The sequence below is a fragment of the Xenopus laevis genome, chromosome 8L (genome assembly GCF_017654675.1).
Source record: "Xenopus laevis strain J_2021 chromosome 8L, Xenopus_laevis_v10.1, whole genome shotgun sequence".
Taxonomy (NCBI): domain Eukaryota; kingdom Metazoa; phylum Chordata; class Amphibia; order Anura; family Pipidae; genus Xenopus; species Xenopus laevis.
This window is the reverse complement of record NC_054385.1, coordinates 131,145,428-131,161,142: the sequence shown is the minus strand read 5'-3', so window position 1 is coordinate 131,161,142 and position 15,715 is coordinate 131,145,428. Positions and strand designations below refer to the sequence as shown.

Sequence of the window (15,715 nt, the reverse complement as noted above, 5' to 3'; positions counted from 1 at the left end):
AAGAAGACTGAGAGCAAATAGCGCAGGGGCTAGAGCTGCTCTGAGACCCCAGGAATAAAGCGAGGGCTTAAATATCCCAAGTAAGAACGTTGCGCGGCCCCTCCAAGCGGATTGGGATACAAACCTCATCCTCAGACTCATTGTGTGGGACGGAGAAGCAGTTTGTCACCTCCACGGAGTGTTTGTCGGTGGTCCCTGCAATGACACAAGCAGCACTGATTAATTCTCTGTGTAATTAATAGAAGAACATGGAAAGAACTACACAAATGTGCCTCAAACCCACAGCCAAACTAGTTCTGAGACAAACATGAGCCCAACAGACCCTGCCCCTGTCACACAAACCCCTAAACAATGCACTTGTGGCCTAGTCCAAATACAAATGTCACAGCTGGAATCACAAGGAAACGCTTTTTGTCCCACTTGGGCTCCCGTCACTTTTTCCCCCTCCACTGTATCCAGCCTTTCTCTTACCCAAAAGGGTGCCTATAACTCGCCCAGCTCCTTCGTTTCTTCTCTCAAAACTGTCCACTATGGCGGCCAGCACCACCGGATGAACCTTCACCACCGGACCGTGCAGAATGGCTGAACCTGCCACAGACAGAGAGCCGGAAGCCGCCATTTTAACTAGGGCAGGCGCGCGAGAGGGAGGTCATGGGCGGGTCACAAAACCCCGCGTTCCGATTGGGTCACATACAGGAAGAGCTTGCCGGGAACGTCGAACTGAGACGCGTTCCTTTGTTCCGATTGGACAGGAGTACAAGTCAGCTGACCTGCGCTTACGGCAGTAAAGGAGTCGAAGCGCGTTGCTTTGCTGTGATTCGACACACGGGTACTCCATCAAAAACCTTAAAGGATTATTAAACCTTTAAAATAAGTGAATGTAAAAGTGATGAGGGGGCTATTTTAAGTACTTTTGTAATTTACATTCATTATTTATTTTGTCTTTATTCCAAGATATTAAGGGATACGTGTACTGTTAAAGGAACAGTAACGTCAAAAAATAAAAGTGTTTTAAAGTAATGAAAATATAATGCAGTGTTGCTCTGCACTGGTAAAACTGCTGTGTTTGCTTAAGAAACACTACTATTGTTTATATAAATAAGCTGCTGTGTAGCCATGGGGGCAGTCATTCAAGCACAGGATACACAGTAGATAACAGATAAGTACTACTATAGTTTATATAAACAAGCTGCTGTGTAGCCATGGGGGCAGCCATTCAAGCACAGGATACACAGTAGATAACAGATAAGTACTACTATAGTTTATATAAACAAGCTGCTGTGTAGCCATGGGGGCAGCCATTCAAGCACAGGATACACAGTAGATAACAGATAAGTACTACTATAGTTTATATAAACAAGCTGCTGTGTAGCCATGATGGCAGCCATTCAAGCACAGGATACACAGTAGATAACAGATAAGTACTACTATAGTTTATATAAACAAGCTGCTGTGTAGCCATGGGGGCAGCCATTCAAGCACAGGATACACAGTAGATAACAGATAAGTACTACTATAGTTTATATAAACAAGCTGCTGTGTAGCCATGGGGCAGCCATTCAAGCACAGGATACACAGTAGATAACAGATAAGTACTACTATAGTTTATATAAACAAGCTGCTGTGTAGCCATGGGGGCAGCCATTCAAGCACAGGATCCACAGTAGATAACAGATAAGTACTACTATAGTTTATATAAACAAGCTGCTGTGTAGCCATGGGGGCAGCCATTCAAGCACAGGATACACAGTAGATAACAGATAAGTACTACTATAGTTTATATAAACAAGCTGCTGTGTAGCCATGGGGGCAGCCATTCAAGCACAGGATACACAGTAGATAACAGATAAGTACTACTATAGTTTATATAAACAAGCTGCTGTGTAGCCATGGGGGCAGCCATTCAAGCACAGGATACACAGTAGATAACAGATAAGTACTACTATAGTTTATATAAACAAGCTGCTGTGTAGCCATGGGGGCAGCCATTCAAAGGAGAAAAAGCTCAAGTTACACAGCAGATAAGCTCTGTCTGTCTAGTGGTGTTATCTGTTATCCATTAGTTAACCTGTGCCATATAGCCGTTTTTCAATTTCTGCCATTGCTCCACAGCAGCTTGTTTATATGAAATATAGTAGCGTTTCTGAAGCAAACACATCAGTTTTACCAGTGCAGGGCAACAGTACAAGATATTTTCATTACTTTAAAACACTTAAATTTTTTGGTGTTACTGTTCCTTTAATAAGAATGAATTTTGTTCCAACAGCGCCACCTGCTGGTCAGTTTCCCACCAGTCTGACCATCAAGTAGTCAAGGAAGTTGTCAGGAGAAAGAAAGAGGCTGCTCTGATGTTCTGCTTAGGAATAAAATTAGAAACCTTTCTCACATCTTTCCTAAGCAGAAGAACATCAGCCTCTTTCTTTCTCCTGACAACTTCCTTGACTACTTGATGGTCAGACTGGTGGGAAACTGACCAGCAGGTGGCGCTGTTGGAACAAAATTCATTCTTATTAACAGTACATGTATCCCTTAATATCTTGGAATAAAAACAAAATAAATAATGAATGTAAATTACAAAAGTGCTTAGAATAGACCCCTCGTCAATTTTACAGTCACTTAATTTAAATGTTTACTTATTCTTTAAAGCTGGATGTTGTTGAATACGGAAGTGCTGGTGTTACAGAAGAATTCTTGTTATTCTTTAGTCACACAGTGTTATGGTACAAGCTGACTTTAGTTTCTATCAGAGCTGCCACTTTATTTTATTGTTTTATTGAGGAGCCTTTAGCAAAGTATTGAGTTTCCTGTACATTCATTTCTACTGGTCTCTATATTTCTATTTAATCTTTATGATCAACCCCAGAAATCAGGGGGGGCCATCCTGGTTTTTAATTACTGGGGGTCAGTGACCCCACTCAACAAAGAAACAGCATTTTTAGCTGCAGGCAGGAAAGATACAGAATAGTAAGGCTAATTATTCTAAATGAACAGTAAAGCTGCTTAGAATGGGACCTACTATAATGTATTGTGTTGTAAAGATGAACTTCCCCTTTAATTCCTATTTACATAGGATCTGGGGTATCCATAGCAACCAATCAGCAAATAACCCAGATCTCACCCCCAGACTGGGACATATTTCCCATTTGCAGAATTGCAAAACATCTGATTTATGGGGATTTTATCTTTTTGTTTTTTTTTATTTACCTTTTAAATGATTTGGCAGTTACGGTATATGTCGTAATACCGACTTGGTCATAGAGGTCAGATACACATTCTCAACCGCAAGCTCCTTTCATCTTTGGGAACTGTGAAATCATGTTCTATATATATATAGACCCAAAAACAGAACTAATGGGGTTTATATTCTGATCTAACGAGCTCCCTGAATGTCTTTTGCCAGCATGTCTCCTCTAATCTGCCTGGTCTTTATTGGTAAGGGCAATATCCTTCTTATATTCCTTATTATCAGATAAAAATGTGGGGATCAGATAGGATCTGTGCAGCCACTGGGACAGAATGTTCTGTTATACAGATAGCGAGAATCTCAGCTGCCATAAAGCAGGACAGGACTGCTGCTTACAATGGGGATCAGATAGGATCTGTGCAGCCACTGGGACAGAATGTTCTGTTATACAGATAGCTAGAATCTCAGCTGCCATAAAGCAGGACAGGACTGCTGCTTACAATGGGGATCAGATAGGATCTGTGCAGCCACTGGGACAGAATGTTCTGTTATACAGATAGCTAGAATCTCAGCTGCCATAAAGCAGGACAGGACTGCTGCTTACAATGGGGATCAGATAGGATCTGTGCAGCCACTGGGACAGAATGCTCTGTTATACAGATAGCTAGAATCTCAGCTGCCATAAAGCAGGACAGGACTGCTGCTTACAATGGGGATCAGATAGGATCTGTGCAGCCACTGGGACAGAATGTTCTGTTATACAGATAGCTAGAATCTCAGCTGCCATAAAGCAGGACAGGACTGTTGCAGATGAGCATAGATTTCTATTATTATTTTATTTTGCATTTGCTTTTATTCAGCCCCTCTTATGTGTCCTTCATTCTGATATTCAGCAAATCTAACAAGGAAAGACCATATCATATACATAAAATAATCAATACCCCCTCATAAAAGGACGTTGGGTATATCAGTTTGGGGATGCCACATTACCCACTGCACCCATACACATCATGGCTGATTAGCAATATATTTGGCCTCACACAGTAGCCTACACTGGTTTTTGTGTAGCCATGAAACATGCAGAACATCTGGTCTGACCTACAAGAAGTGGAAGGGACGTTACTGGCAGTTGCTGCTATCTATAAACACGGCAGTTTCCCCTCCTTTTTTAGTGCCAGTAAAAAAAAAGAGGAATTTCCATATTTACTAATATTGCACATTGTGTCATCAGAAAGCAGAAACTTTTCAATTACTTCATTATTTATAGCTTTTGAATTATTTGCCTTCTTCTTCTGACTCTTTCCAGCTTTCAAAAGGGGGTCACTGACCCCATCTAAAAAACAAATGCTCTGTAAGGCTACAAATGTATTGTTATTGTTACTATTTATTACTCATCTTTCTATTCAGTCCTCTCCTATTCATATTCCAGTCTCTTATTCATATCAATGTATGGTTGCTAGAGAATTTGGACCCTGACTGATGAGATAAAGGCATGTAGGACTAGTTAGAGACAGGTTAGTCATGTAATAGTGTATGTAAGGGTAACTAAAGCCTCACACTGTAGAATGTATCATTGTTAATTATAAGAGCAGATGTACAGCAGCCCCATCACATGGACATTTCCCCTTAGGCTTCAATGACTGTGAAGTCTCCAGGGCAGGGAATGGGGCCGGGATGGGAAATACACAATTACTGGGGAGAATTATAAGAGGGGGAATCTTCATTAGGAAAAGGGTTTTGTTACTCGTTAGTAATACAGAAGGTTCGGCCTCCGGTAACAACATCAAATAGTCACAACAATATTTGTATTCATGGATCTTCCTTGTTTTTTTCAGCCGCGGGGATGGAAATCACTGGTGAGTATGAGGCTCTCAGAGCTGCTGTAAAAAACATTTCTGGGAATATTTTATTTAACACACATCACTGCTGGAACACTGAGAATTGGCTGCTCCACCATTAGGCTGTAGCCAGCTCTGAAATCTACTCCTAAACAAATGTTTTGTACCTTATCCAATTCATTGTGGCCTAATAAATAAAAACCTCATGCTGCACGGCTGGTTACCACTCACTCCTGGTATGTGCTGCATGGCTGGTTACCACTCACTCCTGGTATGTGCTGCATGGCTGGTTACCACTCACTCCTGGTATGTGCTGCATGGCTGGTTACCACTTACTCCTGGTTTGTGCTGCATGGCTGGTTACCACTCACTCCAGGTATGTGCTGCATGGCTGGTTACCACTCACTCCTGGTATGTGCTGCATGGCTGGTTACCACTCACTCCTGGTTTGTGCTGCATGGCTGGTTACCACTCACTCCTGGTATGTGCTGCATGGTTCTGGTTACCGCTCACTCCAGGTATGTGCTGCATGGCTGGTTACCACTCACTCCTGGTATGTGCTGCATGGCTGGTTACCACTCACTCCTGGTTTGTGCTGCATGGCTGGTTACCACTCACTCCTGGTATGTGCTGCATGGTTCTGGTTACCGCTCACTCCAGGTATGTGCTGCATGGCTGGTTACCACTCACTCCTGGTATGTGCTGCATGGCTGGTTACCACTCACTCCAGGTATGTGCTGCATGGCTGGTTACCACTCACTCCTGGTATGTGCTGCATGGCTGGTTACCGCTCACTCCAGGTATGTGCTGCATGGCTGGTTACCACTCACTCCTGGTATGTGCTGCATGGCTGGTTACCACTCACTCCTGGTTTGTGCTGCATGGCTGGTTACCGCTCACTCCAGGTATGTGTTGCATGGCTGGTTACCACTCACTCCTGGTATGTGCTGCATGGCTGGTTACCACTCACTCCAGGTATGTGCTGCACGACTGGTTAGGAATCACTCCAGGTAAGTGCTGCATGGCTGGTTAGGAACCACTCCAGGTAAGTGCTGCATGGTTAGTTAGGAATCACTGCACATACAGTACATTGTATGTGGCTGCTCCCAATGCAGTAAGTACAATCTGCAGTATGTATCAGCCATGCAGCGGCTCATATTAATTCGGGTAACTCTTCATCAACAAGTGGATGAAAGGAGTAAATGAATCATCCATTGAATTTTGTTTCTTGCAGGTGCAACAGTCAGGCCCACGGTGTCCCTGAACCCAAACTGGGCTACGATATTCACACGAGAATCCGTCACCATGTCCTGCGACTTGGCTTCTGGCACCCAAGGGAAGGAGAGTTATCACTGGTACAGAGACAATCAGTCGCTGCCCACACACCAGCAGAACTTCACCATTCAGTCGGCTGATATGATGGATAGAGGGAAGTACCAGTGCCGGACCAGTACCAGTGAGAGAAGCGCCGCAGTTGGACTGGATGTTACTAATGGTGAGTGACGCAGCTCATAGCATCAGTTATTTCTTATGGGATGGGAAGCACATTGCCTAATTGCAGCTCCCTAGGGATATGCCCAGCACCCTCAGATTATGGTAAATGAAATGAGAAAATAAAATGATATCTCCAGTCTCATCATTTGTGTATCTATTTCTCCACCAGCAGTATATCTGTCCTTGCAGCAGTATTTCTGTTCCTGCAGCAGTATTTATGTCCTTACAACAGTATATCTGTCCTTGCAGCAGTATTTCTGTCCCTGCAGCAATATATATATATATATATATATATATATATATATATATATATATATATATATATATATATATATATATATATACGTCCTTGTAGCAGCATATCTGTCCCTGCAGCGGTATTTCTCTCCCTGCAACAGTATCTCTGTTCCTGCAACAGTATCTCTGTCCTTGCAGCAGTCTCTCTGTTTCTGTAGCAGTATTTCTGTCCCTGCAGCAGTATTTTCCTTCCCTGCAGCAGTATGCCTCTCCAAAGCTATAGCTATTCCATAACAGTACTTATGTTTCCAGTATTATATCTCTTCCTCCTACGCTCCCGTGTATGCACGTCTCCAGCAAAATGTTTGTCCAGCAGTACAGTACGTCCATGTGCTCCTTTTATTGCAGATTATGCCACCCTGCAGGCGCCCCCTTCTGTTCATGAAGGAGACTCGCTGTCGCTCAGATGTCACAGCTGGCCTGGTTACTATGAAGAATATACAGTGTTTTATAAGGGGGAGGAGATCATCCAAAGCTCCGCCTCCGACCTTCTGCACTTGGGGGAAGTTGCTAAGAATGCGTCAGGTTTATACAAATGCACCAAAAAATCCCATTTCTTCTACAAGCCAGCGCAATATACGTCTGCAGTATTGGTTCTAGGTACTGGTTAATTTATACTCCCTCCGTATTATGATTCCTCTCAAATCTCTATAAAGGTGGGTGATTCACAGATCTCAGTGCTCCTGATTTAGGATTTAGTCCGGAATTGCAGGTCCCATAAAGCATGTGACTTACCAGAAAGTGGGTGTTGCTTTGGGTTGACTGGGGGTGTGTCTAGGCATAAGTGGGTGTGGTCAGTAGATTTCTAATACACACCCCTGAGTAAGATAGTGAAAGGCCGGCCTGGATGTAACACCGATCTGTAAGCTTTAAAGGGCTAATCCCCAATATACACTCGAACATTTTGTTGGGGGGCCCATTTCTACTTAAGGGGAGCCCAAGACTCTATCCCCAAAGTCCTGTTTTCTCATTCTTGACTTTTTTGAAGTATACTTACCCCATATTCATCCCTTATTTTCCCTTCCAGAACTCTTCAGCACCCCTCAACTAAAACTGACCCCGAATCCAGTGACAGAAGGAGATCACATGACCATAACATGTGACACAAAGCTCAGCCCACACAGAGAGACTACAGAGCTACAGTTTGCTTTCTACAGAAATGGGCACAATGTGCAGGGATTCAGTTTATCCAACCAATATGGAGTCCCCTCAGCTCAGCTGGAGGATTCTGGGAATTATACTTGTGAGGTACAAACTCGAACCGGCAGTGTGAGGAAGAGGAGCAGCGAGGGACATATCTATATACAAGGCAAGTAATCCCCTGCCTTGTCTCATTGTGGGTCAAAATCAAAAAAACTTCTTTGGCTATGGGAGCTTAGGAACCCATGTAATTTTTCCCAGTTCTACAGATATATGATTATCTATACTTCCTGTTTCTGGGCTGCTCTCTTTCCCATGGTCACACAGCCCTAACCCTGTAATTCATATTCCTAAACTGCTCTCTTTCCCATGTTCATACAGCCCTGGTCCTGTAATTCATATTCCTCAGCTGCTCTCTTTCCCATGGTCACACAGCCCTAGCCCTGTAATGCATATTCCTCAGCTGCTCTCTTTCCCATGGTCACACAGCCCTGGCCCTGTAATTCATATTCCTAAACTGCTCTTTTTCCCATGGTCACACAGGCCTAGCCCTGTAATTCATATCCCTAAACTGCTCTCTTTCCCATGGTCACACAGCCCTGGTCCTGTAATTCATATTCCTATACTGCTCTCTTTCCCATGGTCACACAGGCCTAGCCCTGTAATTCATATTCCTATACTGCTCTCTTTCCCATGGTCACACAGGCCTAACCCTGTAATTCATATTCCTCAGCTACTCTCTTTCCCATGGTCAGATGGTGGCAGTTGGTCCCTCTGTATATAGGTGAATAAAGGGGTAAAGTGAATTTTCTTAAAGGGGAGAACAGTAATTTAACAAAATTAATATTACATTTTCTCTCATTAGATACAAGCCAGAAGATGCCATTGATGGATAAGCTACAGCCCCTGATATTCGCTAACTGCCTCCTCATTGGTACCATGTGTATAATATACCTACTTGTCAGAGCTCCTCCAATGACTAAAAAGGAACATTTAGAATATTTAATCTGATTTATTAGTATGTACATTGCACTCACAGCAATCCTCCCCTGCAGCACTGGGGCCATGGGTTCAGTTCTGGGCAGGGTAATTGTTTGTGTCTGTAGTAGGGAAATTAGATTGTAAGCTCTGCTGGGGCAGGAACCAATGCGAATGATTAATTCTCTGTAACTTGCTGTTTAATATAATGTAAAGTATGAGTTATATGAATAAATTATAGCAACATACTGTAACTGAGTTAAGTATTCATTTTGGCGGGTATAGTTTTCCTTTAATGAGCAGTAAAGTGCAAGAGGGCTGAAGGCCATTTAGGGGGAGATTTGGGGTGAGAGCTTATTTGTGCCCTGGGTACCCCTGGAACTATAGCAGGGTGACTGTTACCCCAATGTTTCTATATATCTGTAACCTTGTTATGAGCTAAGGGGGCCCAGTCTGAAGGTCAGTTAGGGGGAGATTTGGGGTGAGTGCTTATTTGTACCCTGGGTACCCCTGGAACTATAGCAGGGTGACACCCCAATGTTTCTATATATCTGTAACCTTGTTATGAGCTAAGGGGGCCCAGTCTGAAGGTCAGTTAGGAGGAGATTTAGGGTGAGTGATTATTTGTACCCTGGGTACCCCTGGAACTATAGCAGGGTGACACCCCAATGTTTCTATATATCTGTAACCTTGTTATGAGCTAAGGGGGCCCAGTCTGAAGGTCAGTTAGGGGGAGATTTGGGGTGAGTGTTTATTTGTACCCTGGGTACCCCTGGAACTATAGCAGGGTGACACCCCAATGTTTCTATATATCTGTAACCTTGTTATGAGCTAAGGGGGCCCAGTCTGAAGGTCAGTTAGGGGGAGATTTGGGGTGAGTGTTTATTTGTACCCTGGGTACCCCTGGAACTATAGCAGGGTGACACCCCAATGTGTCTATATATCTGTAACCTTGTTATGAGCTAAGGGGGCCCAGTCTGAAGGTCAGTTAGGGGGAGATTTGGGGTGAGTGTTTATTTGTACCCTGGGTACCCCTGGAACTATAGCAGGGTGACACCCCAATGTTTCTATATATCTGTAACCTTGTTATGAGCTAAGGGGGCCCAGTCTGAAGATCAGTTAGGGGGAGATTTGGGGTGAGTGTTTATTTGTGCCCTGGGTACCCCTAGAACTATAGCAGGGTGACACCCCAATGTGTCTATATATCTGTAACCTTGTTATGAGCTAAGGGGGCCCAGTCTGAAGGTCAGTTAGTGGGAGATTTGGGGTGAGTGTTTATTTGTACCCTGGGTACCCCTGGAACTATAGCAGGGTGACACCCCAATGTTTCTATATATCTGTAACCTTGTTATGAGCTAAGGGGGCTCTGACCACAGCTAAGAAATGGTGTAATTGAGCAGTAAGTGATCACAGTAGTAAGTTGTAGTACTGTAGACCATGGGAAGCTCACACATTGAGCTACTATACTACTTGGCAGTTATGATGATAATAATTTGAAGGGAACACAGACTTATAATAGACTTTTTTACTGATTCTGTGGGTCCACAATTTGGCAATGAACCAGCAGTGGAGACCTGATAAACATCAAGTTTATCTACTACCTGACCCTCCACTAGACATTAAACCAAAAACGTTTTCATTCTGTGATGGAAAGGGACATGGAGAAGCCTATTTTACACCCTGCAGCCTGCCCCTACCTGACACCCACACGTAACTACCTGCTACTCACCCAATACACACATTTCTGCTGCAGGACTCTGCTTTGATGTGTCACAGTAACAAACACTGGTGGGATTACATTAACAGTAACCCATATACTACAGGAAACCCTCTGTACGTGAGAACATTTCTACCGGAAACTGAAAACCAAAGTCACACATTGGGCTACTGACCTAATTGTAACATCTGATAAGAGACCTTAGTCTGTAAAGTCAGCCAGTGGGCGGCTGGGTATATACAGGTACAGATGGCATAGACTGGATGCAAAGGACCCACAGTTGCCATTATATATATATATATATATATATACAGTATATATGCCTAGAACTAACATAGTAACTTAGGTTGAAAAAGACACATGTCTGATATGGCAGAATTACTGATGAACATGACAGCTCTGATGTTGGGGATTTTGCTCTGTAAGTACAAACTCTTTTTCTTACTTTACCTACTGTATGTCGTTCATGTTCTGCATTCTGATCCGGTTTCTTATTTATGGAAAGCAATCACCCCAGGAGCTTGTGCAATGGAAGTCAGAATCAGATCAGCTTCCGCTGTCCTTGCTTGGAAAGGCCGGTTTAGGGACAAGAAACTTGTTCTGTTGTCGCATTAGTTGGCAGCCACTAGTGATGGGCGAATTTGTCCCGTTTCGCTTCGCCATGAATTTTGCAAATTTCCCACGAAATTCGCAAAACTGGCGAAAATTCACCGGATTCCAAATGGTTGCCGGCGCCAGTTTAAGTCAATGGGCGCTTATCGTCACCGGCGTCTAAATTGCGGCAGGCCCCAACGTGAAAAAACTTTGACACCAGCAGCGTCTGGTAAATAAATAGACCATCACTAGCAGCCAACGCCCAACGCCGGTACAAGGGCCCCCAAGGACTTTAAAGGGCAGACTTTAATGCGGTTCCTGTGTGTTCAGGGGTCCTCTGGGTGGGGTGGTTATTACTAAGTAAAAACAGGGGATTTCATACACTAACTTGTGAATATAACAATATCTACCACTCTTCCCTGTTGGTTCTGTCTCTGAAACAGTGTAGCAGAAGCCAACTGATTTACTCCAAAATACTTGTGTTGTGGCCCCTAATTCTGGCTTTGACAATCAGAGTAGGTGTGACAGTAAATTTTAAGCATGGGCAACCTAAAGGCTACAAGTCCGTCTCCATTGACTTTAATGTTCCTGGGTCCACCCTACGTGATGCCCATGGCACAGTCTCCCTGGATGCAAGTGAAAAGACTTTAGAAAGTAAATTGTTCCAGTTCTGGTGAAGACAACTCTCAGACAGATTCAAGCCAACCTTCAGAAACAAGGTACTTCATTTTCAGCCCCCACCATCAAAGTTAGGAGACCCACTGACAGAAACCTACTGGAGGTTGCCAAAACACACATGAACAAGCCAAAGTCCTTCTGGGAGGATACCCTGTGATCATATGAGACCTTATTAGGAAAATGCAACATATAAAACAGAAAAAATCTGACTTTATAGAAAATAACCCATCTCTACAGTGAGACATGGAGGAGGTTTGCTGATGTTTTGAGGTGGCCTTGCTGCTCTTGGAACTGGGGGCCAAGAGTCTGTGCATGGTACCATGAAATCAGAAGATTATCAGTCATTTTGGAGTATAATATTATTGTCAGAAAGCTGGGTTTCTTTCTTGGATCATGGATCTTCCAGCAGGATGATGACCTTAAACACACCTCAAAAAGTTCCTAGGATTGTTCCTAGATAAAATGCTGGATTGTTTTGAACGGACCAAGGATGAGTCCAGATTTTAATCCTACACATGGAAAGATCTGAAAGCTGCAGTTGGGAGAAGGTGCCTGGAAAAGTCTGAAAGAACCGGAGCATTGTGCAAGAGAAGAACGGTCGAAACAGTAGAGAGATGTAGAAAACGAATTTATGGCTGCAGGAAGCACTTTATTTCAGTTATTCACAAGGGGCTGCTACCACATATTAAATCTAGGGTGTCAATCAGATTGTCAAAATCATATATGTTTAGATGTCAGAGGATGTTTTTAGTTATGAAAAGAAGTTCTATCATCTTAACAGTGGCTCGAGGAACTGTAGGAACCTGATTTTATCGACTTCAGTTACAGATTGAATCTAGTGAAAAATATATTTGCAAGGATATATTTTTCTCCCAAGAACCCACATGAACATCATTTTATCCCAAAACCTTACTTACACCACCTAGCCATGCAAATTCTGGCCAGTTCCAGGAGAACCAACAGCAGTAGGACGCTCGCCTGCTCATACTTAAATAACTGGCTTTCATTGGCGCATGTGGTTTCTGTATCATTCACTTTTTCTTTTCTCTTTTTTGCAGTATTGACGATAAGGAAGGCTGGTAAGTCTATTTGTCATCTGTCTAACTACTGTATGTTTATCTGTGGAGGACTATCTTCATAACGTGTTTTCTCTTAGTCCTCATATAAGTCTACTTATACTAGCTATAATTAGTGATGCATTGAAAACAGTATTTGTCCAATTCCAATTGTAAGATTCAGAGAAATCCTGAGTTCCTCCCCCAACCGATTCCAAATTCTTCAAGTCATATCACTTGGGTTGTTTCAGTCATGTTCCACTGGGCCACACCTGAACAATGAAAAACCAATGAAAAAATGGAAGGATTGTATTTCCAAGATAATTTTGGACCATTCTTGCTCTACGCAAGAAGAGCTTTAGATGATGACCAGCAAACCCCACTTGTCCGACTTCTTTAGTCCACTTCCCCAATGACAGTCAAATTAAACCTATAAATATGTTTGAGCACATGCTGCCATCCTTATTATATACCAATTTAACTCTCTTGAAGTTGAGGTTAATAGGGATCACCGCTTGTTTCAAAAAAATCACTTCCCTGCTCTGCAGCTTTTGGTAATGGAGTACTCCCGCTCCAAATATCGGTCTCTCTGAGGTCCGGATTTTGAGCTCTCTCAAATCCACATTTAGAAAAGATTTCTGGTCTTTTGCGCTTTTAATTTTATACTACAGATCCTTATTATATAGTTTGCATTGTATAATTTGAAAAAAACAATTGTTGTTGTTAGGCACAGTCCATCCAGTGGTTACTTTCTCACCAAACTGGGCAACAATATTCACTGAAGAGTCGCTAACTATGACCTGTAATGTGGCCTCGAGGACACAAGGAAAGCAGCCATATTTTTGGTACAAAGACAATACCAGAATAAGTGGAAATCAACAGAGCTTTACGATTCAATCAGTGAAATGGGAAGACAGAGGGGGATACCAGTGCCAGACCAGTACCGGTGATCTGAGCGAGCCAGTTACACTGGATGTCACTTATGGTGAGTTTAATTTTATGGTGATATTAATCACTCAGCTATTGCATAATTCTGCTAAGCAGTTCTTTAGTACCATAGAATGCTGCAATGTCATTGGTCAGATAGGTTGGCAGGGGGTACCTCGCATTTGCTGGTAAACCAATCAAGTTTGCAGGCAAATGGACCACATCATCAAGCTCAGCTTCTTACTGTGTGAGATATGACCCTAGCTAGTAGGCAGGGTCTAAGACAGGTAAGGAAGGTAGGTGGCTCCATCCAGGTTTAACAATGCCTTGTGGATAGGTTGGAAATTCCAGTGGGCCAGGAATGTCAGGGTGTCACTCTAGATTAGTAATCACCAACCAGATGCACCAAATGCATGCTGATTAGAAGAAGACCAGAAGCAGACCAGAAGAAGAAGCCCAGATTTAGACCAGAAGACCAAAAGAAGACCAAGCATGCTACCAAACAGAGTCTCATTTATTTTGACATGGAATTCAGCAAAGTTTCCATAGATGGTTCTCTGATAAAGGAAAGTTTAGTTTGTTCAGACACAACTCCCACTACAATGGCCCACAGACCTATGACCAATAACATTGGGGCATTCCATAGAACTGGCAGACTACTTCATCTTTTGGACAATTATGGTCCATTACTCACATGTACCAAATCCCCTGTAACATTGGAAAAAACATGGATAACTCAACATTTTTGTTGTTTAATTGCAGATGTGCTTATTCTGGCAGTGCCCCCAACTGCCCATGAAGGGGACTACCTGTCTCTTGGATGCCCCAGTCGACCTTGGTATCACGTACTGCAAACAATATTTTACAGGGACAATCGCGTTGTCCAATCCTCAGTAACTGACTCTGAGTTACGTATTCAGGAAGCAGATGCCAATGACACGGGCACCTACACTTGTTCAAAAACATTACTATTCAAAGCTGATGGACTTACTTTCAATGTTACATCTCGTGATGCCTCCGTTTATGTAAAAGGTAAAATACCCTGAGAGTTTCTTGAATCATACAGTACACTGTGTAATCTCTTCTACTTGGAAACCCCTTTCTGTTTCCTTTAGAGCTCTTCTCTTACCCCAAAATAAAAGCGATCTCAGATCAGGTGAAAGGAGGAGATCACATGACCATAACATGTGATACAAAGCTCAGCCCACACAGAGCGACTACAGAGCTACAGTTTGTTTTCTACAGAAATGGGCACAATGTGCAGGGATTCAGTTTATCCAACCAATATGGAGTCTCCTCAGCTCAGCTGGAGGATTCTGGGAATTATACCTGCGAGGTACAAACTCCAACTGGCAGTGTGAGGAAGAGGAGCAACACGGTGCATATCCAGATACAGGGTGAGAATGGAATACTCTCTCTGTCCCTTCCCATTCTAGCTTTGTGCATTTGTTTACCTTATTCATGTAAAAGTATTCTGTAAATTCACATTATTGTATTGTTATATGTATGTTTCCCTTCAGAGCTAACCTCTTATACACAAATAAAAGTGATACAAGATCCTGTGACAGAAGGTGACCACATGACCGTAACATGTGACCCAAAGAGGAGCAACCTGACACACATCCAAATACAGGGTAAGAAATTATTTAGCATTTATGAGGGTGCAGTCTGGGAAATGAATAACCATTCTCTCTCTGATATCTTTTTATATCTGAAACCATTTTATGAGCGAAGGATGCCTTGGTCAAAGCTTGGACCTTCAAATGTGTCTTGCTATACACAAAAAGCCCAGCTTGAAGGCCAGGAAATTTGA

At 42.9% G+C, this 15,715-nt stretch overlaps 2 protein-coding genes across 2 annotated transcripts in view; one reads left to right on the top strand and one right to left on the bottom strand.

The window, feature by feature from the left end:
• Positions 1-658, bottom strand: part of LOC108699158 (eukaryotic translation initiation factor 3 subunit F) — an 11,612-nt gene extending 10,954 nt beyond the window's left edge. Inside the window, exons 1-2 of the mRNA XM_041573718.1 lie at positions 472-658; positions 125-195 (exon numbers count right to left, since the gene is read on the bottom strand). Coding sequence (XP_041429652.1) covers positions 125-195; positions 472-619 — 219 coding nt within the window. The 5' untranslated portion in view covers positions 620-658. The remainder of the gene's footprint in view (positions 1-124; positions 196-471) is intronic.
• On the top strand, positions 652-15,715 carry LOC108699157 (Fc receptor-like protein 5). The gene is made up of 7 exons (XM_041573728.1): positions 652-829; positions 5,020-5,040; positions 6,257-6,517; positions 7,162-7,413; positions 7,841-8,122; positions 15,018-15,299; positions 15,423-15,715. The coding sequence occupies exons 1-7, from the start codon at positions 652-654 to the stop codon at positions 15,713-15,715; spliced, it is 1,569 nt and encodes a 522-aa protein (XP_041429662.1).

What these genes read in the sequence shown, in the direction of transcription:
- LOC108699157 (XM_041573728.1), top strand. Translation starts at nt 652, where the DNA reads ATGGGCGGGTCACAAAACCCCGCGTTCCGATTGGGTCACATACAGGAA. An exon ending in TGCTGTGATTCGACACACGG is followed by an intron (nt 830 to 5,019) that starts GTACTCCATCAA and finishes TGTTTTTTTCAG; the next exon opens with CCGCGGGGATGGAAATCACT. An exon ending in TGGACTGGATGTTACTAATG is followed by an intron (nt 6,518 to 7,161) that starts GTGAGTGACGCA and finishes CTTTTATTGCAG; the next exon opens with ATTATGCCACCCTGCAGGCG.